This window comes from Hemicordylus capensis, chromosome 11 (genome assembly GCF_027244095.1).
Source record: "Hemicordylus capensis ecotype Gifberg chromosome 11, rHemCap1.1.pri, whole genome shotgun sequence".
Taxonomy (NCBI): domain Eukaryota; kingdom Metazoa; phylum Chordata; class Lepidosauria; order Squamata; family Cordylidae; genus Hemicordylus; species Hemicordylus capensis.
This window is the reverse complement of record NC_069667.1, coordinates 8,835,830-8,858,985: the sequence shown is the minus strand read 5'-3', so window position 1 is coordinate 8,858,985 and position 23,156 is coordinate 8,835,830. Positions and strand designations below refer to the sequence as shown.

The window sequence follows — 23,156 nt, the reverse complement described above, 5'->3', positions numbered from 1 at the left end:
AGGTAGTGTGTCTTGCCTTGAAAATCTTTAGAAATCTTTTTGCAAAGTGCTGTTTCAGTAGAATGAAGGGAACAAAATCTGACGTGTAGGTCAAAAAGAGTGTTAGAACATAGGAACTCAAGCAACATGAGCAAGCAAGTCACTGGAGTAGCTTAGAAATGGAAGGAAGGAGAGAAATTATCTGGATAGTTGGAAAGCGAAGAATCAAGAGAGGGCTTTTTTTAAGGGCAGGGCATCAGATGGACTAACACCAGAAAAGAGAGAAAGGTTACAAATCTGAGAAAGGGAAGGGGCTACAGAATATGCAAAAGAGGATGATGTCAGTCACTAAGTTTTGTCTTGTTGCCATTAGAATTTGAAGTAAGATGCTCGAAGCAAGGGTCTATCCGTATAGTTAGATTTCATAAGGTTTACAAATACCTAGATTAGTTTATTGTTACTGTTTGAGCTGCATGTATATATTTTCCTGGTCAGTGATCATAAAGAAACAGAACTGATGTCATGGGAGAGGGTTGAAAGACTGAAAGAAGGTGGGTTTAACAGGGAGAAATACTGTGTCAGGACACTGAAGGAAAATGTTAGGATGGAGAGGGAAAGCAAGACAACTTTACAGACAATGTGTAACCTGGAATGGAATGATACCTAGCAAGGATTTTTGTAGGGAAAAGGGGGTGGGGAGAGAGAGAGGCAACAGATGTACAGTAGATAGGGCAGAGAAGAGAACACAAAGTGGAAAAGAGATGCAAGGCTGGCAAAAGAAAGAAAGGTCAGATTTCTTAGAAAGAGCATGTGAAGCATACATTTATCAAGTCAGAAGAGGGTAGGATTTGGGTCAGAGCTGCCATATGTATGAAAAATTGCAAAAGGAGGGAAAGTCTCGGCCAAGGAAGGGAAGGGCAGAAAGACAGATTTTGTGAACCGCTCCAAGCAGTACTGCATTGGGTGGACAGAGACATAAATATTTCAAATAAATATGAAGATTTCATGTAGAAAGGAGAGTGAAGAAAGAGGAGGGAGAAGCAGCAGCAACCAAGCAAAACAGGTGTGTGTGTGTGTGTGGGGGAGAATAGTTGGAAAATTATCACCTAATTGTTGTTAAGCCCTTGAAAACTTTGGAGGAGTGAGAAGAGAAACAACATATGTGAAGGAAGTTAAAACAAAAGGCATGGAAACAAGTAAGGGTCAAAGGAACCCCTGCTAACTTGGCAAAGAGGCACCTTTTAACGTGGTGATCCTCTTTTATTTAGCAGGGGGAGAGTAACTGGCCCTATCCACCCCCAGCATAGTACCTCCAGTGGCTGTTGCTAGTGTCTATCTTGTGTTTCTTTTTAGATTGTGAGCCCTTTGGGGACAGGGATCCATCTTATTTATTTATTATTTCTCTGTGTAAACTGCCTTGAGCCATTTTTGGAAGGGCGGTATAGAAATGGAAGAAATTGAATTGAATCAGTCAATAATAAACATTCAGACCAGGAATGGAGCAGTCCAAAGTAATAACTAAATGAAGAATATGTCCAGCAAAATGACAAGGTCAGAGAATAAAAGAAAATGAGTGAAGCAAAGAAATATGTAAAAGAATCAGAGAGGGGTAATATTCAAGTCAACAGGGGGTTAAGTGAATATAAGTATGAGAATGATATATATTTAAAAGCCAAAGTATAACAGTTGGAGAGAGAGAGAGAGAGCGAGAGAGAGCGCAAGAATGAGCTACTTAGAGTCACAGTGTATGGTGATGTACAGAAAATGTAGAAGTGATGTGGTCCACACCAAGATAGCATGCAGTCTTTGTACTTGTTGTTGTTGTTTAGTATAGGCAGTGCTATTACTGAGGACCCTGAGGCCACAATCAAAGACGGCCATTCGAACAAATCACATGGACTTTCTGGCAACTCTGTGAAACAATAGCTGTCTCCTCCTGTACAATAGCTGGGCAGATGGGGGGCGGGGGAGAGAAGGATCTATGTAGTCATTGGATCTGAAAAGGCCATCCTGGACACTAAAAAGGGAATTGGCAGCCATGCCAATAGAGTTATTGTAGGTGGTGGGGAGAACAACGGGAAAGATGAGCGAGAGAAGGAAATAATGTGGTAATTTCATAGCAAACTGTGAGATGCCTGCCACAGAGGACAGCTGCTGACAATGTCAGAATTAGGCGGTTGGCAACTCAAAATCCCACCAACGTGACACAGATGTACTCCACAAGCTTGAATTAGCACTCCATGGCAGTGCATCTGTTACATAATTTTACTCCGAGATGCATCTTAGCAGCAGAATGTTCTTTTAATACGACATCTGTGATGAAAAAGATGAAGGGCTTGGAGGTGCAGTTTCATGACTGGCAAGGAGCACCAGTTATTCGATCACTACAGGGAATTCTGGTAGCATGAATATGCAGCAGCGTGGCCCTTTGGTAACAGGCAATGCACAAAGGAACTGGAAGGATAGGCAAGAGAGGTAGACATTTTAAAGAGCATAGATGTCCGGAAGTGGCATTGGGTTTAAGCCCTCAGCAATTCACGTTGCCTAATGCACAGATTCCCAGGTGGTGTTTTTTTTTAACAAGTTAAGGTACATCACAGAGACTGTGTCTGTATGCATGTGTGTGCGCCTGTACACACACAAAGACACACCCACACATGCTACCACATACTGCTTTTCAACAAATGTTCTCATACATAGAAAAATGAATAATATGTAAGTAACATGGATACCTGTGCCCAAAGGGCTCACAATCTAAAAAGAAACATAAGATGGATACCAGCAACAGCCACTGGAGGGATGCTGTGCTGGGGTTGGATAGGGCTAGTTGCTCTCCCCCTGCTAAAAACAAGAGATTCACCACTTTAAGAGGCACCTCTTTGCTCAGTTATCACACCACCCATAAATGTTTTGAGACAGGCTACTCCAGTCACTAGCTTACATACCGACTAAGTTACTCATGAGTACTCCGACTGAAATAAACTTTTTGAAGTTACTCCCATTTGAAGTAAACTTGTCCCATTAATTTAGGGCAGCTGCAGCGTGGGAAGGCAGGAGGGCTCCGAGTACTGCCTGGGAGCCTTTCAGGCACGACTGGGGCATGACCCTTGCTGGGAACCCCTGGCCTAAGGTATTTACTCTGGACATATGATCCAACTGAAACTGACGGTAGAACCAGGAGTTTAGCTGCAACTGAACATGGGAGGTGGAGAGACAAATGTCCCTGGGCCAGTGGTGTTCGGAGGGGTGTGTGCAGACCGGGCTCTCCCTGCCCTCCCCTGGCACCCAGCTGATGAACAAACTGCTCATCAACTGGAATAAATTTCATAGGAAGCTGCCATATACTGAGTCAGACCATTGGTCTATCTAGCTCAGTATTGTCTTCACAGATTGGCAGTGGCTTCTCCAAGGTTCTAGGCAGGAATCTCTCTCAGCCCTGTCTTGGAGATGCTGCCAGAGAGGGAACTTGGAACCTTCTGCTCTTCCCAGAGCGGCTCCATCCCCTGAGGGGAATATCTTACAGTGCTCACACATCAAGTCTCCCATTCATATGCAACCAGGGTGGACCCTGCTTAGCTAAGGGGACAAGTCATGCTTGCTACCACAAGGCCAGCTCTCCTCTTGAAGAGTAGCAATGTCGCGGTCTGATGCCAGCCATGCCCCCTGCATCAATGTACTTCTCACACCAGCACAAGGGTTGTAGCTGGCTTCAGAACATGGAAACAACACCCTTCACCCTCTCCTAGAGGAAAGTGATGGGGGCACAAAGATGGCAGTGTGGAGGCTGACTCCAGCCCTCCTGAAATAAGTGGGCAGAACCACTATAGTGAGAAACTGGTTCTAGATTTTATTAATCTATCTATCTATCTATCTGATGGTTACTGCCTTCCATAACATTATCCCAAGGCGATTCACAAAGGTTAATACAATCAGATCCCATAAAGTCACATTAAAATCAAATCAAAACCATACAAACATACAAAAGCTTTGGTTTTTAGAGTGTCCATTGCATTTTTAAATTGGTTTAACTGTGTTAATGTTTTAATGGTTTTTAGATTGTGAACCACCCAGGGGCTTTTTTGTATAGGGCGGTATGCAAATGTACTAAAGAAACGAATAAACAAACACCATAAAACCACCAAAAACAGCCTCAAAGACAAAACAGAGCAGCCAGAAAGGAGAGTCTGGTAACTCCAAGGCGTAAAACCTTGAACAAATAAAAGCATTTTCAGGGTTTTTTAAAAAGCAGTCATTGATGCAAGAAAATGCACACCCACTGGGAGAGCATTCCAGAACCTGGAGGCAACAACAGAGAAGGCCCTGTCCCATGTGCATGAGAGTTGAGACTCCCTCAATGTTGGTACATGGAGCGGAGCCCCCTCCGATGACCTTGTTGGGTAGACAGAAATGATCTGTTTCTTATAGATGTATAAGAAACAGATTAAAACACACACACACACACCAGCCACGCAGGCTACTGGACAGAAATACAGAGGATTATATAACATTCAACAGGTATAAAATGTGTGTTCTGTACCTGCATCATTATCCATGTTATCGCCACACACCATTTCCATGACAACGTTGCATCCCAATCCACTCCAGCCCACCTGGCAGACACAGTGCCATCCATTCTGGTCAAGGGTGCATCTTCCATTTCCATAGCAGAGACCTGGGCAGCCGTCTAAAAATTACCAATTAAACAAACATAACTTGATATGGCATTTTCTTCCTTTACTGTTTTTAAAACAGTATGCTGGCCAATAAATCTTTATTCATAGGACAACATTTGCTATTTCCTTCTGATAAGTCCATGTGGAGCTCATGTGGTTTTGCTGTGGCGAGCATGAATTGTCCCCAGTTTGCTATGCAGGGTTCACCCTGGTTTGCATTTGGATGGGTGACTACATGTGAGCGCTGTGAGGTCTTCGCCTTATGGGCGGGACCGCAGCTCAGTGGAAAAACATCTGCTTGCATGTAGAAGGCTCCAGGGTCAATCTCTGTCATCTCCAGTTGGGCCTGGGGAAGATAACTGCCTGAAACCTTGGAGAGCTCCTACCAGTCATTGTAGACAGTACTGAGCTGGATGGACCAATGGTCTGACTCTGTATGAGGCAGCTTCCTATCCATCAGTGTCAGAGCTGGAAACTATTAATGCAAAGGGCCAATGTGAATGCATCACAGCTGAGGAACTGCTTTAGCTTTTCTCATGTATCAAACAATTTGTGCAACATGAAGTCTGATTATTTGCACATTTACCCAGAAGTAAATCCTGCTGGGTTGAATGGGGCTTGCTCCCAAGCGCCTAGAACTGCAGTGATCATAAGTCAAATGGCTTGGATTTCCCTGCTTTCCATGAGACTCAAATCACAGCTTGAGTTTCATACTGGGCTTGCCTGAAGCACATTGAAGCTCCTTTATTATGTTGTCTTGATTGGTAAGCCCGAACATTGGCAATAAGCTCTGAGCCAGCAGCTGTGTCTGGGAAAAATCAAATTCTCAGCATTCATGCTGAATTCATCCTCTCCCTTCTCAGGGCTGATGGAATTAGCCATAGCTATAACTACTGGTTCAATAAGGACTGCATCAAGCAAAGATCAAAAGACCCGCTGCAAGGCTACGAGCAATTTCTTTTATATTTATTTAAAGAATATTTCTATCCTACCTTCCTAGTTTAACAGAAAAGTCCAAAGTGGCTAACATCATAGCTAAAAGCCGACCAAGAACAGGGTAAACAATAAGAAAAAGAAGCAGATTTTAAAGAATGGGAGGGGGCAGCATATAGAAGACTTCCAAAAACAGGGGGGAAGCAATTAAAATCAAATGCCAGTCCAATTACAAGACCGCTGCAACAGAAACATATTTCTAAATGTGTCAGAAGCAGGCATTAAAGCAGGTCAGGGGAGGAGGCCTTAGGCCATGGAAGGAAGGACTTGTGGGACTCTGGAGCCATGGGAGAAAGGCCTCGCTTAGATTATTGCAATGCATTGTGCATGGGGCTGCCTTTGAAAACAGTCCGGAACCTGCAGCTAGTACAAAATAGGTCTGCAAGATTATTAACTGGGACTGGACATTTTGATCACATCATGCCAGTACTTTGTCAGCTGCACTGGCTCCCCGTCCATCCGAGCCCAATCCAAAGTGCTGTTCCTAACTTTTAAAGCCCTAAATGGCTTGGGGCTGGGTTTCCTGAGAGCATCTTGCCCCATATGTCCCTACCCATATCTTAAGATCTTCTTCGGAGGCCCTCCTCTGGTGCCCCTGCCAAATGAGGAGAGGCGGGAGAGGGACTTTTCAGTGGTTGCACCCCGTTTGTGGAATAGCCTCCCCAGTGCAGTTTGCCTGGCTTCATCACTTTGTTCTTTTAGAAACCAGGTAAAGACCTTTTTGTTGACCCAGGCCTTTTAAATTTTGGTTTTTCAGATTTGATCTGATTTTTAACTAATTTTAAAATGAGTTTTCAAGTGGTTTTATATTGTATTTTTTATTTTATTTTCTTCTTTTTCTGTCTGTTATGATTTAGTGTGTTATGTGTTTTTATTGTATGTTTTAATCCTCTGTTGTGAGCTGCCCAGAAAAAAATTTGTTATGGGGCTGCTAACAAATACAGTTTGTTGTTGTTGTAGAAGGACGGCAAATCTGGGGCCATGGAAGGAAAGAATTCTCAACGAGATGGAAGAGTTGGTTCACTAGTGGGAAAAAGAAAGGAACATGAGGTTGTTGGAGTTTTGAACAAAGGATCAGCACATGGCAAGCCAGAAAGGAGATTGAGGGCAACCAAGATGATCAGAACCTGGAGCACCTTCCTTATAGGCAAGGCTGCAACACTTGGAGCTTTTTAGCTTAGAAAAAAAATCAACTAAGGGGAAGCATGATAGAAAATTATAAAATTATGCATGGTGTGGAGAGTGCGGATAGTGAGACTCCCCCCCCCATCTCTCACAACACTAGAACCTATTCATAGGGGGTGCAACATAGGTGGGTGGGGAGTCATGTGATGCACCTTTGGGGGGCCCCTTGAGGCAGTGTGGCCCCAACTGTCTCCCCTTGCCCAATGGTAGTTACGCCCCTGTGCCGGTGGCTTCCAGCGGCATCTGATGGGCCACTGTGCGAAACAGGATGCTGGACTAGATGGGCCTCCTTGGGCCTGATCCAGCAGGGCTTCTTATGTTCTCAACCAGGGGTCATCCCATTAACCTGATGGCCAGGAAATGTAGGGTAAAGGAAGTACTTTTTTTCACACAGCACATAATCTGTGGAGTTATCTGCCATCGGATGTGATGATGGCCATCAGTTTGGGTGGCTTTAAAAGGGGCTTTGACAAATTCATAGAGGGCAGGTCTCTCAAGTGCTTCTAGTCTGATGGCTAGAGGCTGCGCCCAGGCTCAGGGGCAGGATGTCTCCAAATACCAGTTACAAGGGAGCAACAGCAGGAGAGAGGGCATGCCCTCACCTCTTGCACAGGACTGTTCTTAGAGAGCCCTGGTGTGGTGCAAGGTCCAGGACAAATCAGCCAGTGAGGGGCCCCCTTCCAGTTAATTCTAATAGGGGTTAAAAGAGCGGGGCCCTGGGCGGTCGCCCTGCTTGCCATGCCCTAAGGACAGCCCTGCTCTTGCCTGTGGATTTCACAGAGGTATCTGATGGGCCACTTTGGGAAACAGGATGCTGGACTGGATAGGCCTTGGGGGGCCTAATCCAGCAGGTCTGGAGTTTTAGCAGAAGGGCAGAGAGGAGTGGATACAATTTCTGAGTGTTAGCTGAGATGTGCAACTCAATTCAACCTTGAATTAATTTGGGTCAAATAAGGGGCAATTTGCTGATTCAACCTCAAATCAAATCACCCTAAAAATAGAGGGCCCAATTCGGGGCTGAAAAGAATCATCCCTGATTTGACCCAAATCAATATGGGTGATTTAAGTGCCTTTTTGAGGCCCGTTTTGCCATGTGGCCCCGTTTGGGAGTGAAACCATGCCCCGACATTTGATGTCAGACACAGGGGGCGGGGCTAGGGGGCCATGCAGAAGCAGCACCCGGGCCACCGTCGGCCTCACTCTGCGCCTGCAGCTCTCCCCAGTAAAAAGCACCATTTTAAGCCCATTTTCCCAGCAAATCACTTGAATCAATCCAGGTGATTCGAGGACGATTCATTGAAACAGCCAGCCGAGTCAGCTGTTTTTGACTAAAATTCAATGATTCCGCAATTTGATTCGAGCTCTAATCAATTAGCAGAATCTGATTCGTGCACACTCCTAGTACAAAGAGAAGCAACATGCCAGCCACAGATTAAATAAGGCAGGGTAAGAAGGAGTAGAACTTGAGCAGCATTGCAGCCACCACACTCTCTTAATTGCATCCCCTTTACTGGCCTAAATGGTGTTTCTTTCAACACAGCTGAACCTCATCCTGGTACATTTGGGTCATTGAAAAATGCAAGTAAAAAGAAAGAATGAAAAAAGAAACACAACAAACCATGTCTCCTCGGAATGGCTGGTATCTCATTTTTCATTTCCAACTCCCACATTAAATGGCTTACCTTGTAGTGAGCTTAATAACACAATTATGAGAGCGTGCGTGCGTGTGTGTGTGTGTGTGTGTGTGTGCGTGTGCATCTTCCAAAATGGGAACATATAAACCTTTCAGTATTAATTTGCCAACTGGTGATTAAGATAAAGTGCCTCCACTTTATTTAAAGTGGGCCATTTCTACTTATATGAAAAGGGGATCACTCATCTAATCTCATTATCTAAATGGTCACTGGAATATGTTTTCTGTGGTAACAACATGGGCTCTGAACACACACACACACACACACACACACACACACACACACACTTTGAACATTATTGCTATCTAACTAGGCAGATAGTTTTACTGTCTCTTGAAATGTGGGCTATTCTCATGAATTAAATGCCACTAGACCACGGCTCTGATACAAAAAGTAAGAGGAACCTTGATAATCAGGGACCTCTTGCTGCAGGTCTTGCTAACCAGGGACCTTGCAGGTCCAACAAAGGCTACTAGTCTAAGGGCTATAGGCCACCTCCAGCCTCAGAGGCAAGATGCCACTAAATCCCCGTTGCAGGGGAGCAACAGCAGGAGAGGAAGCATGCCCTCATCTCTTGCCTATGGGCTTCCCAGAGGCATCTGGTGGACGACCGTATGAAACAGGATGCTGGATTAGACAGGCCTTGGGCTGTACTTATGTTCTTACGATGCAACTGTATGGACATACAGCAGTGAGGGGCTGTGTATGCAGCTCCCTCAGCTCAAACTACCCATGCAAGCAGGTGTGGTTCTGCTTGGGTAGCTCACTTCTGGTGAAGGGCATCAATAACCTGGGTGGCCCCAGCGACTACCGTGCCTGGGGTAAAGCACTGAGTGCTGCCTTGCCCCACATCCCTTGTGGGCACCCCCCCCTTTCAAAATGGCCCTTGCAGGTTCAAAAGTGGCACAGGGAGCAGGGCAAAGGAAAGGCTGCATTGGCCTGGTGCTTCTTGGGAGGAGAGCAAGGAGCTATGCTCCTAGCAAAGCTTGCAAGGGTCAGTTTGGTCCCGAGGAGCTGTCCCAATGGCAGTGGTGGTGTGGGGGGGCATCCAGTGGCAGCCAGTTCCATAGTTTAACCTGGAATCTCCAAGATAGAGAGGGCTGAGAGAGATTCCTGCCTGCACCCTTGGAGAAGCCGCTGTCAAGTCTGTGTAGACAATACTGAGCTAGATAGACCAATATTCCCACTTGGTATATGGCAGCTTCCTATGTCCCTATACCTATCCTGACCCAGATATATAGAGATCACAACTGAATCCCCCCCATAAAGCCTACTTACAATGTAACAGAGTATAAGAAAAAGTTTAAAGATATCCAGTCATTGAACATAAAGCATGCCTGCAAGTAACGAAGCAGACTCCACCACATCTGCAAAGCCTGTCTTGTTTCTATAAATTAGGTGTCCAGGTCTCCTGCATGCAATTAAAGCACTGATGGATAAAAACATTCTGGGACCATCTCAATGACATTTCGCCAAGCAACGCAATTAATGGCTTGGGGAAAATGTATCATTTCCCATTAAAATGGAACAATTATGTTTCTGCGGCTGAGTAATGACTTCTGAAAAGATCTGTGAGTTCTAGATTTTTATTAGGAATATCATTAGAAACTAGCCTTAGGGGCAGAGAGGAGAGAAATGAACATCTCTTATAACTAGCACAATATTTAAATCCTATAAAGTGAAGGCAGCAGATATAGGAATTATTTAAACCATCTGACTGCTTTAGTCCCACAGAGCCTCTATTAATAAATCTGAAGGGGAATGTATGTTTTCTAATGATTATGTCAGTATTATTTCAGACAGAATTGGAAAACCACAGAGCTGAAAGGAGCATAGTTAGGGTGACCAGAGGCAAAGGCAGATACTGCTCTTGTATCGATGTAAAGTAAAATGTGCTGTCAAGTTGGTGTCAACTCCTGGTGACAACAGAGCCCTGTGGTTGTCTTTGGTAGAATACAGGAGGGATTTACCATTGCCTCCTTCTGCACAGTGTGAGATTATGCCTTTCAGCATCTTTCTATATCGCTGCTATAGGTGTTTCCCATAATCTGGGAAACATACCAGCAGGAATTCAAACCAACAACCTTTTGCTCCCTAGGCAAATTACTTCCCCGTTGCACCATTAGGTAGATGTATGTATGTACAGATGGGAAAATTAAAGCAGGGGAAATTTTTCTGAAACCCCATATGACCTGCAAAACCTCTCTTCACACAATGATTAAGGGCACAGAAGCTATATCCAAAGCATGTCCAATGACACCTGTTCACAACCTTCAATTAGAAACCTCCAAAAAGAGGGGTGGGAGAAGAGAGAGAAATATTCTGCAGCCTCTTTGACCAGCTCATTCCACTGTTGAACTGCTCCTATTCTAAGAATGCTGATTTGGGCTCCTCCCCGCAGAGGGAGTTGGACCAGGAACATAGGACGAAAAACCCCATACGTTGATGGGATCTGAGCTCTCGGTGACTGATCAAGAGAGGGATCTTGGGGTCGTGGTGGACAGCTCGTTGAAAGTTTCCACTCAATGTGCGGCAGCTGTGAAAAAGGCCAATTCCATGCTAGGGATCATTAGGAAGGGGACTGAAAATAAAACTTATAATATTATAATGCCCTTATACAAAATGATGGTGCTGTCACACCAGGAGTACTGTGTACAATTCTGTTCACATCTAAAAAAGGATACTGTAGAACTGGAAAAGGTGCAGAAGAGGGCAACCAAGATGATCAGGGGCTTAGAGCGCCTTTCTTTTGAGGCAAGGCTACAATACCTGGGGCTATTTAGTTTAGAAAAAAGACTACAGGGAGACATGATAGAGGTCTATAAAATCATGCATGGAGTGGAGAAAGTGGACAGAGGGAAACTTTTCTCCCTCTCACATAACACTAGAATCAGGGGTCATCCCATGAAATTGATTGCCGGGAAATTTAGGACCAACAAACGGAAGTATTTCTTCACACAACGCATAATCAATTTGTAGAATTCTCTGCCACAAGATGTGGTGACAGCCAACAACCTGGATGGCTTGAAGAGGGGTATGGATAACTTCATGGAGGAGAGGTCTACCATTGACTACTAGTCGGAGGGCTATAAGCCACCTCCAGCCTCAAAGGCAGGATGCCTCTGAGTATCAGTTGCAGGGGAGTAACAGCAGGAGAGAGGGCATGCACATACCTCTTGCCTGTGGGCTCCCCAGGGACATCTGGTGGCCCACTGTGTGAAACAGGATGCTGGACTAGATGGGCCTTGGGCCTGATCCAGCAGGGCTTCTTCTTATGTAGCTGCCTTATACTGTGTCAGACCACTGGTCCATCTAGCTCAGTATTGTCTACACTGACTGGGAGCAGTTCTCCAATGTTCCATGAGGAATTTTTCCCAGTCCTTCCTTCCTAGCTACCCTTCTACCTAAATCTTTCGCAGCCCTATTTGGGGTAACAGCCCTGTCTGTAAAGCCTCCTGGAGATGCCAGGGAGGGAACTTGGGACCTTCTGAACTTAAGCAAATGCCCCAATGCCTAAAGGGGGTCTCCCACAGCAGACAGCATTCACATATCTCCTTCTACAGCACTTTTACTTGCTGAAGGGGTCTTGGTTTACGCCAGTCTCAATAACAGCAGCTCTACATTTATTGCATCAAGTTAATATGAAACGTGTACACACCGATCTTACCAATGGTGCAGTGGTCCCCTTCCCATCCAGGGCTGCATTCACACTTGCCGTCCTTGCACTGGCCATGTTCAGTGCAGTGAGAATTACATGTACGCTCCTCACACGTTGGGCCGACCCAGCCTTCTTCGCATTGGCATATTCCTCTTGAACACACACCGTGGCTCCCACATTCTAGAGTACAGAGCTCTGCAAGAAACACAAAAGAATATTCATTTTTTAAAAAAACCACAAACCTATTTTGCAGCCCAACCCTACACATGCTTAAAGGTAAAGTGTGCCGTCACGTCGGTGTCAACTCCTGGTGACTACAGAGCCCTGTGGTTGTCCTTGGGAGAATACAGGAGGGTTTGACCATTGCCTCCTCCTGTGCAGTGTGAGATGATGCCTTTCAGCATCTTCCTATATCGCTGCTGCCTGATATAGGTACCAGCAGGGATTCGAAGTGGCAATCTCATGTTTGCTAGGTAAGTCATTTCCCGCTGTGCCATTAGGTGGCTTCTATGCATGCTTACTTGGAAGTAAAGCCAAGTAAGGGTCAATGGGACAATCTCATTAAGTATGGGGTGTAGCAATAATTGATGTTGATGGGTTCAAAGAACCCAGGGCCCCCAGCTCCAGCCCTCTCTATTTTATTCATGATCTCCCTCACTCTGAGGAGCCTCCAGGGAGAAGGGCAAACACGGTCCCCCTCTCCGCTAGCTATGCCCCTGCAGTAAGTACTGGTAAGGCTGCAGCTGTGCCCATCTTTTTGACCACATATCAGAAACAATGTGCCGCTCTACAGATCTACACAGAGTAGTTTTTCAGATTCATATTGCATTATTTGAAACACTAAGCATTTCATTTCAGAAAATGCCCATGGATTGTGGTTGCTAGAGATTCAAATGCAGCTACTGTTTGGTAATAATTTTGCTGTTATGCCTCAGCCAAAAGGTTCATCCCGTGTAACAGACCAAAGATTATATCCCTATTCAGACTTTCACAGAATCGGCGTTAGGGTAGGAGACGAGAACTACCCTGTTTCTGAAGCTGCGGGTACTGCCAATTTTCAATTGTTAGATAAAAACCTGGTTGGAAGTGGGAAGTTTATCATCAGAAGCCCCAGCTGGATAGGGCGATTTGCCCACCTAACCTTCTCTGAAGCTGGGGACAGAATCTGGGGAGAGTGTACCCGTCCTACCCAACTGGGGTCTGAACAACCCAACGATCAAGCCCTGCTGATCCATGTTTTTAATCTAACACACAACTGAAAATCTGTCGTAAATCTGTTAGCTTGGCTCACTCAACAGAATTTACAACCCACTTCAGCACTCCCCCCGTGAGTTAACAGAAAGCAGCAGTGAAGCTACACAAAGGAAAATAAAAGGCTCACAAAGAAAATAGTAAATGAATAAAGTCCCCCTGAACTGAACTAGGTACCCCCCTCTAACAATAACTAAGTAATAACTGAAAAGAAAACACAGAGTGAAGAATGAAAGAGCGAAGGACACCAAAAACAAGGAATTAATGGAACAAAGCAGGAAAGCATAAAGTTAGAAATTCAGAATAGCACATGGACTGCGGTCAACGACGTTGCTAACAGCATCTGAGCAACTGACAGACTGCTAAATATATATATGGTTCAAGAAAACCAGCAGCCTTCAGGTTTCCCTGAATCAGGCTTCCCTGAATCAGCACTTCTGCTTCCTCTCTTGTTATCTCCTGCACCTGCATGACTCCCACTGAGCTTGTCTCTTGAGACGTCTTCTCAAGACAGGTGAAATCCCAGGCTCCTCCTCATCAGAAATCATGTCTGGCAGCTGTTCTGAAACCTCAGCTACAGAGTCTGGTCTCCCTGCCAAATCCTGTTGCTGTGCCTCTGAGCACTCACTAGCAGGCGAATCCTCCTGCTCTGACTCTTCTGAGTCAGAAGTCTGAGTCATGACAAAATCAGGAGCATGCCAAGCTCCCAAATTAGGGTAGCAGGCATCTTCTATCTTAATGGTGATCATGTTAGGTTGTACAGATGCCTGTATATGCTTACATCTTTTTGTATGAATGGTTGTACCTGCATTCAATTAAAAGGTGAACTCCTCAAATGCAGATAGGCAGTGTACTGCTGTACCTGTGCTCAGCATATGAATACCTGCATTGTTCCCTCTAAGGCATGAACATGCTCACAAGTTTTCTGATGTCCACTCAGTTAATTTTAGATCCCACTCAGGATGAATCAGGAAGGCCCCACTCTGAATGCATGTGCGCAAACAGTGCCTTGGTACTGCTGCCCAGAACAAAACTAATTCCGCACAGAGATGAAATTTTTTTAACCTGTGTACAGAACATAGGAACAAAGGAACAAAGGAAGCTGCCTACTACTGAGTCAGACCATTGGTCTATCTAGTTCAGTATTGTCTTCACAGACTGGCAGCAGCCTCTCCAAGGTTGCAGGAAGGAGTCTCTCTCAGCCCTATCTTGGAGATGCTGCCAGGGAGGGAACTTGGAACCTTCTGCAGACAAGCAGGCAGGTGCTCTTCCCAGAGCAGTCCATCCCCTAAGGAGAATATCTTACAGTGTTCACATGTAGTCTCCCATCCAAATGCAAACCAGGATGGACCCTGCTCAGCAATTGGGATGATTCATGCTTGCTACCACAAGACCAGCTCAAGACCAGAGCTGTACCTGTGCTCAGCATATGAATACCTGTACCTGTGTACAGAGCCGTACCTGTGTACATTGTATCCATACCTGGACAAATGTTGAATGTGTGTAAAAACAGCTCTTGATTGACCAGGGAATTATTATTATGTTCCCACTAAGAAATTGAAGATCTACATACTTCTGGTCAATCTTATGCTTGTCAACACACTAGTTATGTTGAAGGAATTTTGCATAATCCCCCACAAGGAAATAACCATGGTTGTGGAGTGGTTTATGAAGATTTTAATCTACAAAAGTCTCTTCAGCAACTTAACAATCTTGTGATAAGAAGCAGATGCAGTCCACATTCAGCAATAAACATTCTTTGGGACTCAAGGAAAAGAATTGCTCTCCTTTCAAAACTGTTTATGACATGGTTTGAGGGGAAAAATTTAACCGGGATGGGAAATGCAAGCCTCCATCCCTTTCTCCTTACTTCCCTCAAAGCAGTTACATTGTCAGGTAAGGTACCGAGCTCAGCCTGACCCTCAAGAGGTTCTCTTTCTAGAGCACTTTTGCTAGCTGAGGGCAACTTAGTCTATATTAGTTTATGCCCATCTCAGTAACAATGGCACTCTCTTTATTGCATCAAAGGCTGCTGACAGGTGAAGCAAGGCAGGAAACAGTTCTTGTTTAAAATGGAAGGTTTATGAATTTTGTAGGGAAAGATAACTGTAGGAAAGTCCTCAGGTGCCTGACTGGTTAGGCTTTATATGGGGGGAGGAGATTCTCCCTTGCTCTGCTTTTGAGCAGAAGCACTTTCACCCTCCGTGTGTGTGTCTCGGGGGATGTAACTCATTGTTTATTGCTGTTTGACATAAGTTGTGGTGGGGGGAACAGAATGCTATGTCTTTAGCAGTGGGCCAGAAGGCTCAGGGATACTGCAACTAGCAGGCATGTTGAAGGGATGGTGGGCCGTGTTCCCTGAAACAGGCACGAGATTTTTTTAAAAATTGAAGTGGTTCTCCCTAGGCGTGGCCACAACCGTAGCAGAGAAGTTGCAGCCGTAACAACTATTAGATGCCTTTGAGTATCTAACAGGAGAGGAGAGCTGGTCTTGTGGTAGCAAGCATGACTTGTCCCCATAGCTAAGCAGGGTCTGCCCTGGTTGCATATGAATGGGAGACTAGAAGTGTGAGCACTGGAAGATATTCCCCTCAGGGGATGGAGCCACCACTCTGGGAAGAGCAGAAGGTTCCAAGTTCCCTCCCTGGATTCTCCAAGATAGGGCTGAGAGAGATTCCTGCCTGCAACCTTGGAGAAGCCCCTGCCAGTCTGTGAAGACAATACTGAGCTAGATAGACCAATGGTCTGACTCAGTATATGGCAGTTTCCTATGTTCCTATGAGTATAAAGCTCCCTGAGCATACTATTTTAGCATAACACAGGGAAATCCCAGATGCTGTTGACTACAAGTCTCAGCATCCCCAGCTACAATGACCTTTGGCTAGGGATGCTGGGGGTTGTAGTCAACAACATCTGGGATGTCCTGTTTTTGGGGTGACAGATGATGAGCCCTCATTTGACTAGGTGGCCTGCGAGTTGGGCATCAGGTTGTTTTAGGGAGCAGAAATGGACCAGCCAACAAGCTGGAAGCTTTGGTTTGGTCAGTGACCATAAATAAAGATTGACTTGACTGCTTGGACCTTCACTTCTCACTTGTCCTACTAAACCAAGTCTGCTCAACCCCACCCCCCCAGCTGTTTTTGGACTACAATTCCCGTAATCCCCAGCCACAGTGACCAATAGCCAGGGATTATGGGAGTTGTAGGCTAACATTTGAAGGGGGCCGAAGATGAGCAGCCCTGTGCTAAACTAATGTTTTGTCAGATCTCTGTCCTCTTAGGCTGCAGGAGACAGATCCGGCAGGAAGACTGACAGTCTAAGGGGTTCTTGTTACATGCCACCCAACTCCCTGCTTGAAGCCTAAGCAGGGATGGCATCGCTATGCCGTTAATTAATACAACTGTGGCATGTGTAATCCACGTCTTTATGCCTACCTTGTCACTTTTTACCACTGCAAAACTATTTGTGACAATAGTGCAATCTAAAATAATAATAATGTCTGTTTTGAATTAAAGTGTCAGCTTCTGAGATGTAGTAGAGGAAACTCCCCCATCCCATTCAGCAACTCATGACTGGTTTTTGATCACATTTTAATATCTGTGCCGGCAAGATAGCTATTCCATGTACATAGTACATTATTTTTAAATGTTTAAACAAAAACATAAGATGTCTTCTCTCTCTCTCTCTCTCTCTCTGCATAAAAGGCACAACTATAATAAAAACAGAACAAGGCAAAGATATAGAAGGTGCTGACAGCGACACAGTTTATACCGCACATCATATTGTTTTTAGGAGTTCTAAATAGCAATACTTCCCTCCATACAGCTTTCAATTTATCCATGCAGAAATTGTATTAATGTAACAGGCTGTAATCAAATGATGGAGGTACGTTACAACATAAATAGTTATCCTTAGGCATGTGTATTATATAAAATAACATGGAGTATATAAAGAAGTCTTTAAATTCTCCTGAAACAATATATATTTGTGACTTTGTCAATATAGTACACCATTGGTATAACTTAAACTTCAATAAGATGTGGCACTTTTATTTGGTTGCCTGGGAAAGAGCAATTTTATTAAAAAGTGGACTTTTATGGTGGCTATAGAACAAAGCTGATGTTCCGTTATAATGTTCTTCCCTACTGTGCTGATGTAATATATTGTTGAAATGCCAAATATTTAATGACTCAGCACTATTTACATAAATATTTGCATAGGTAAGGAACTAGGGGTGCAGCAAGGTTGAAGCAAGGCTGAGACAATAAGTGAAGGTAGGCCCCTGTTTCCTCACCTGCCTTCTTGTCCTTATCCCCCTCTTTTCAATGAGGGTAGGATTCAAAAAGGGTTCCAGAGCTCCTTTAATTGAATATCAGCTCTGTTGCAGCCTCAGGAGGAAAGGAAGAATGGGGAGGAGTGCCGGGCAGCATCTCATCAGCAACACCACTCCCTCTTCAGAGCAACATTTCCCTGGCTGTTGAGCCTGTCAGTCAGACTGAAGAAAGGGTGGGCCAAACTCGAGCACTAGCAAGTCAGTCAGGAGGAGAACAAGAGGGAGGGATGCTACCTGACACTCCTCTCCCTTGCTGGAGAGGATTCGGCTCTTTTGAAGCTGAGATCAGGAGCCAACAGCATGGCAGGGAGGTGGGATGGCAAGTGTGAGGAGTGAGCAGTTGCCAAGCCTGTAGGCCCACTCGTTCAATTATAGCCACGCCCCTGTAGAGCACATTAAAGATTCCTACAATGAAGTATCTGTTCATGAGAATAAGCCCTGCCTGCATATGGAAGGGAAGACTCAACTTTCAAATCTTTACACTTTCATTGGAAGTGTAAAGATCCTAACTCACTGAATAATAATTATGCCCTTCTCTTTTAGTGATATGTTCCTTGCTGCCTTGCTATATCCTCAGGGACATTTTTTTCATCTTGTATATTAAAAAATTCATAATAAACATTAAAAAAAAGAAAGAAAAAGAAATGAAAGCTTCTGAAACTTAAGACTGTACATGCAAAAACACAAGGTATACACCCACACCTGGGTCCATTCAATCATTATTTCACATACATTCTAAATTCTAAAGGCAAATTCTATAGAAATAAGACAAATACTGACTCTGATTATTTCTTGGCTAAGTTTCTTTCTTCTTCAAAAGGAGGCAAGTGAGTTGATCATTCCTACACTAATTAAAATCCACACTGGATTCTTTATTTTAATTATCTAAGTCAACAAGGAGTCCTCTTAGGTATTTTCCCAATAATAAATTTCTACTAGTGGAATACATGAAATGTAAAATTAAAGCTAAATATTTTATCACTTGGAGTGATAAAATTCTCACACATGAGGAACACAGCTCAGCCAGAATAATTGTTAAAATGGAGGTGTATATTTAATAAATTAAAGCAATGTTTGAAAACAGTCATTTTACATATTTAAAGAAAATCTTGGGCAAAAAACCTCTATACTTTCAAATATCACATTCATAAATTGCCCATTTCAATCAATACTTCTAAAAAAATAAAAGATTAGAAATTTATGTCATCTACTGCCAATAACTTTGTTCAAATGATATATGCTAATAAGATTTACCTAGGCATAATAATGTCCCTTCCAATTTAAATATATATTGCATTTAATTGAGTTTTCATGATTATTTCCAACATACCTTCTTGCTTGTCCTAAATAAAACTCCATTTTGCGACTCTCTTTTGGGGGGATTTTTTAATATCATCGGATTTTCCCCCTTGGCATTTAAGTGTGGCCCAGAAAACAGAACGATCTACCAGGACAGTGCCTCAAACCACCCTTGAATGCAAAAGGCAGATCAAAATAATAGGGAGGGAGCTTCCTCCCTCAGCTCTGGTCCTGCCAGGCCCAAACTGCGGTGCCAGCGTTTGAATGTAATGCTGGCACTGCAAAACCGGACGTAGGGGTGGCGAAACTCCACTCTGACTGAAGGTACAGAATGGAGTTTGGTGAGGGGAACTGCAGGTCCCTTTTTGCCCTTAACTCTGGCTTGCTGAGTTCAGATGTGCGGCTTCAGAAACTGAAGGTGAAGCGACGTCTGGTTTCCTATTTCGTCTGAACTCAGCCCAGGAGTCTTACAAAGGTTAACAAGTTGTCTAGTAAGAACTAACCAGCCTACTTTCCTTTCACTGTCTCTACAACTTGACTAAATTTGGTTCAAATAGAGGTCCACAAGTTAGATTTCTTGTACTTCAAATCTTCATGTGCCTACCATCTTGTACCGGATGGATTACATCATTACAAACTACACCATTGAGGTGTCCCTGTTTGTCACTCACTACAACTGTACCAAATTTGGTTCAAATTGGATAGACAGTCCTCAAGTTAGCACACCTATGTCTCAAAAGTTAACAAGTCCACCATCTTGGTCCGGGGTGGATGACATCATAACGAACCACATATTGGGGCATCCCTATGTGTCCATATAGCTGTAGCAAATTTGGTTCAAATTTATTACTGTCTACAAGTTAGTGTATCTCAATGGCGGATGGATGACATTGTCACAAACTATGCCATTGAGGTGTTCCCGTGTGTCACTCATTGCAACTGTACTCATTTTGGTTCAAATGGGTTAGACAGTTCACAAATTAGTCGGCTTGCGCCTCAGACATTCATACAACCACCAACTTGGATTGGGGTGGATTTCATCATCACAAACCGCTGTTGAGGTATCCCTATGTCTCCCTACAGCTATAGCAAATCTGGTTCAAATTGGTTAGGTGGTTCACAAGTTAGTCCACTTGTGCCTCAAAGGTTTATGCATCCGCCATCTTGAATCAGTGTGGATGACATCATCACAAACTACACCGTTGAGGTGTCCCTGTGTGTCACTCACTGCAACTGTACCTAATTTGATTTAAATTGGGTAGACAGTCCACAAATTTACCCGCTTGTGCCTCAGATGTTCAGGCAGCCACCTTGAAATGGAGTGGATGACATCATCACACACCACACCATTAGGGCATCCCTATGGGTCTCTACAGCTGTAGCAAATTTGGTTAGTGATGTTCCCGGACCGATCCGGAGGCCATTCTATACGCCTCCAGACCGGTTCGGACCTGGGCGGTTCGGATTCGGGTGGTTCAGGGTGGGGGGTCCCCTTAAGGGCGCAGGAGGGTTTACTTACCCCTCCCACCGCTTTCCTCCCTCCGGTGCCCGTATTTCATGGAATAATGGTTCTTACTATTTCCTCGAGCGCCCCTTCTCCAGCGCTCTGCTGCAGTGATTGTTTTAGTAATGGGTCGACAGGATACCTCCCTGCCGCCCCTTCCTCCGCTTGGCGTCATGGCATAAAGTGCAAAAAGGCTTTAAGAAGCCTTTTGTGTGTGCGCACACACACATACTTTCTTAAGTAAATGGAGCGTCAGGATATCTTCCTGCTGCCCCTTCTTCCGCTTTGCTGCACTTTGCAGCAAAGCGAAACGGAAGAAGGGGCGGCAGGAAGATATCCTGCCGCTCCGTTTACTTAAGAAAGTACGTGCGCGCGTATTACTAAAACAATCGCTGCAGCAGAGTGAAGGGGCGCTCGAGGAAATAGTAAGAACCATTATTCCATGAAATACGGGCACCGGAGGGGGGAAAGCGGTGGGAGAGGTAAGTAAACCCTCCCGCGCCTTAAAGTAACCCCCCACCCCAGTGCCGGACCGCAGCTCCGCGGTTCCGTGCACACCCCTAAATTTGGTTCAAATCAGGTGCTTCACAAGTTAGCCCACTCGAGCCTCAAAAGTGTATGCGTTTGCCAACTTGGACCGGGGTGGATGACATCAACACAAACTATGCCGTTGATGTGTCCCTATGTGTCCGTACAACTGTACCCAATTTGATTCATATTGGCCCAGGCATTGCGAAGTTGATGGGGGGGGTGGACACAGACAGACAGATGGACCCACACACACAGAGAGAATGCTGGGTGATCTCAGTGTGATTTCTACTGGAAAGTAGGCTACAAATGGACAACCACTAACTCAGGATAAGAAGGGACGTGCTCACAAGAGGAAATGCAAAGATGGAAGGGGAAGGAAATCGTATGGGGAAACCTTGAGCAGAGAGATGAGTCTTTATAAGTTTCTTGCAGATCATGATTGATAACATGAGCCAGGCATAGAGGGAAGAAGAGGGCAATCCAGTCAGGAAGAGCAGTGAAGGAAATGCCACGAAATGCAGGTGAATGAACAGAGCTTTTCTTCAACCAAACCACAGCTCTGTGGGTCTTTCAAATGCATGAACAGTAAAATAAAACACCATGCTGGTGAGCCACAGGTTAACTTTGGGCAAATCATAGAATCACTGAATATAACTGTTTTTATAACAACTGCAATTTTTTAAAAAATCCCTGTAATTTGGAGACAGACCTCCTCTACAGGATTCACACTTTCCTTCTCTTGAAAACAAATTTACACAAGAACCACAGGGCGAGAGCTCCAAAGATGCTGAGACAATGACTGAGTGGGGTTTTATTTCCTGCCATCTGCTGACTTTATATTTTGATTTCCATAGTTTTAGACAGATGAGCTATATTTCCCCCCTAGTCTAAGTAAGTTCAATTGGGATGGGGTCTTAGCTCAATGGCAGAGCATCTGCTTTGCATGAGGGAGTCTCAAATTCAGTTCCTGGCAGCATCTCCAGGTAAGGCTGGGAAAGACCCCTGCCTGAGAGCTAGGAAAGCTGCTGCCAATCAGTGTAGACAATACTGAACTAGATAGACCAAATGGCAACGGTAAGCACTGAATGTCATAGGAACATGGGAAGCTGCCATATACTGAGTCAGACCATTGGTCTATCTAGCTCAGTATTATCTTCACAGACTGGCAGCGGCTTCTCCAAGGTTGTAGGCAGGACTCTCTCTCAGCCCTATCTTGGAGAAGCCAGGGAGGGAACTGGGAACCTTCTGCTCTTCCCAGAGCGGCTCCATCCCCTGAGGGGAATATCTTCCAGTACTCACACTTCTAGTCTCCCATTCATATGCAACCAGGGCAGACCCTGCTTAGCTATGGGGACAAGTCATGCTTGCTACCACAAGACCAGCTCTCCTCTCCAATGGCCATATGGAAATTCCATGCCTCCCTATAGTTACTGGGAGAAATCAGTGCATTTCAGGGGTATTTCCCATCATTAATTTTAGGATGAGGCTGTAGCTCAGTAGTAGAGCACCTGCTTTGTGTGCAGAAGGTCCCAGGTTCAATCCCTGGGAAGGACTCCTGCATGAAACCTTGGATAGCCACTGCCAGTCAGTGCACACAGTACTGAGGTAAGATGGACCAACGGCCTGACTCTATATAAGGCAGCTTCCAATGTTCTGTTACCAGCTACATTTATTCTACACGGCTCCCAGGAGCCTCCCTGTTGGCTTGGATCTCCAGGCTTGGAGACTGCACTCTAGATATGCTCAGGAGCTGCACCACAATGCGAGCTCCTAGTTTATAGTACACATGGGGACAGGTCGTTTAGTTGGCAGTGCCCCTAGATTTGGTTGCAGTTTAGTTGGCAGTTGCCCCTAGATTTGGTTGCAAACAAAGCAAATTGAAACGGGGATCAGAACCATACCCCCTTCCTATGTGGGGGTCCCAGCTAAGTAGACTCGAGAGTTAACTATATCGAGTTAACTTTCAAGGACACCCTGTATTTAGAGTGAACCACCTCACTCCCCTCCCCTCACAGGAGATAACGCTCGTTAACTGACCGATTGCACCAGCAGGAAG

The 23,156-nt window shown here is 44.8% G+C and overlaps 1 protein-coding gene across 26 annotated transcripts in view; it reads right to left on the bottom strand.

Moving 5' to 3' along the window:
- The window catches only part of TENM1 (teneurin transmembrane protein 1), a 1,198,498-nt gene that overhangs the window by 140,502 nt on the left and 1,034,840 nt on the right, over positions 1-23,156 (bottom strand). For 24 of the 26 annotated variants that reach the window (XM_053273541.1, XM_053273531.1, XM_053273549.1 and 21 more), the window contains 2 exons: positions 12,183-12,377; positions 4,517-4,663 (listed from right to left, as the gene is read on the bottom strand). In XM_053273541.1, coding sequence (XP_053129516.1) covers positions 4,517-4,663; positions 12,183-12,377 — 342 coding nt within the window. The remainder of the gene's footprint in view (positions 1-4,516; positions 4,664-12,182; positions 12,378-23,156) is intronic. The other 2 variants (XM_053273550.1, XM_053273554.1) reach the window with 1 other exon arrangement.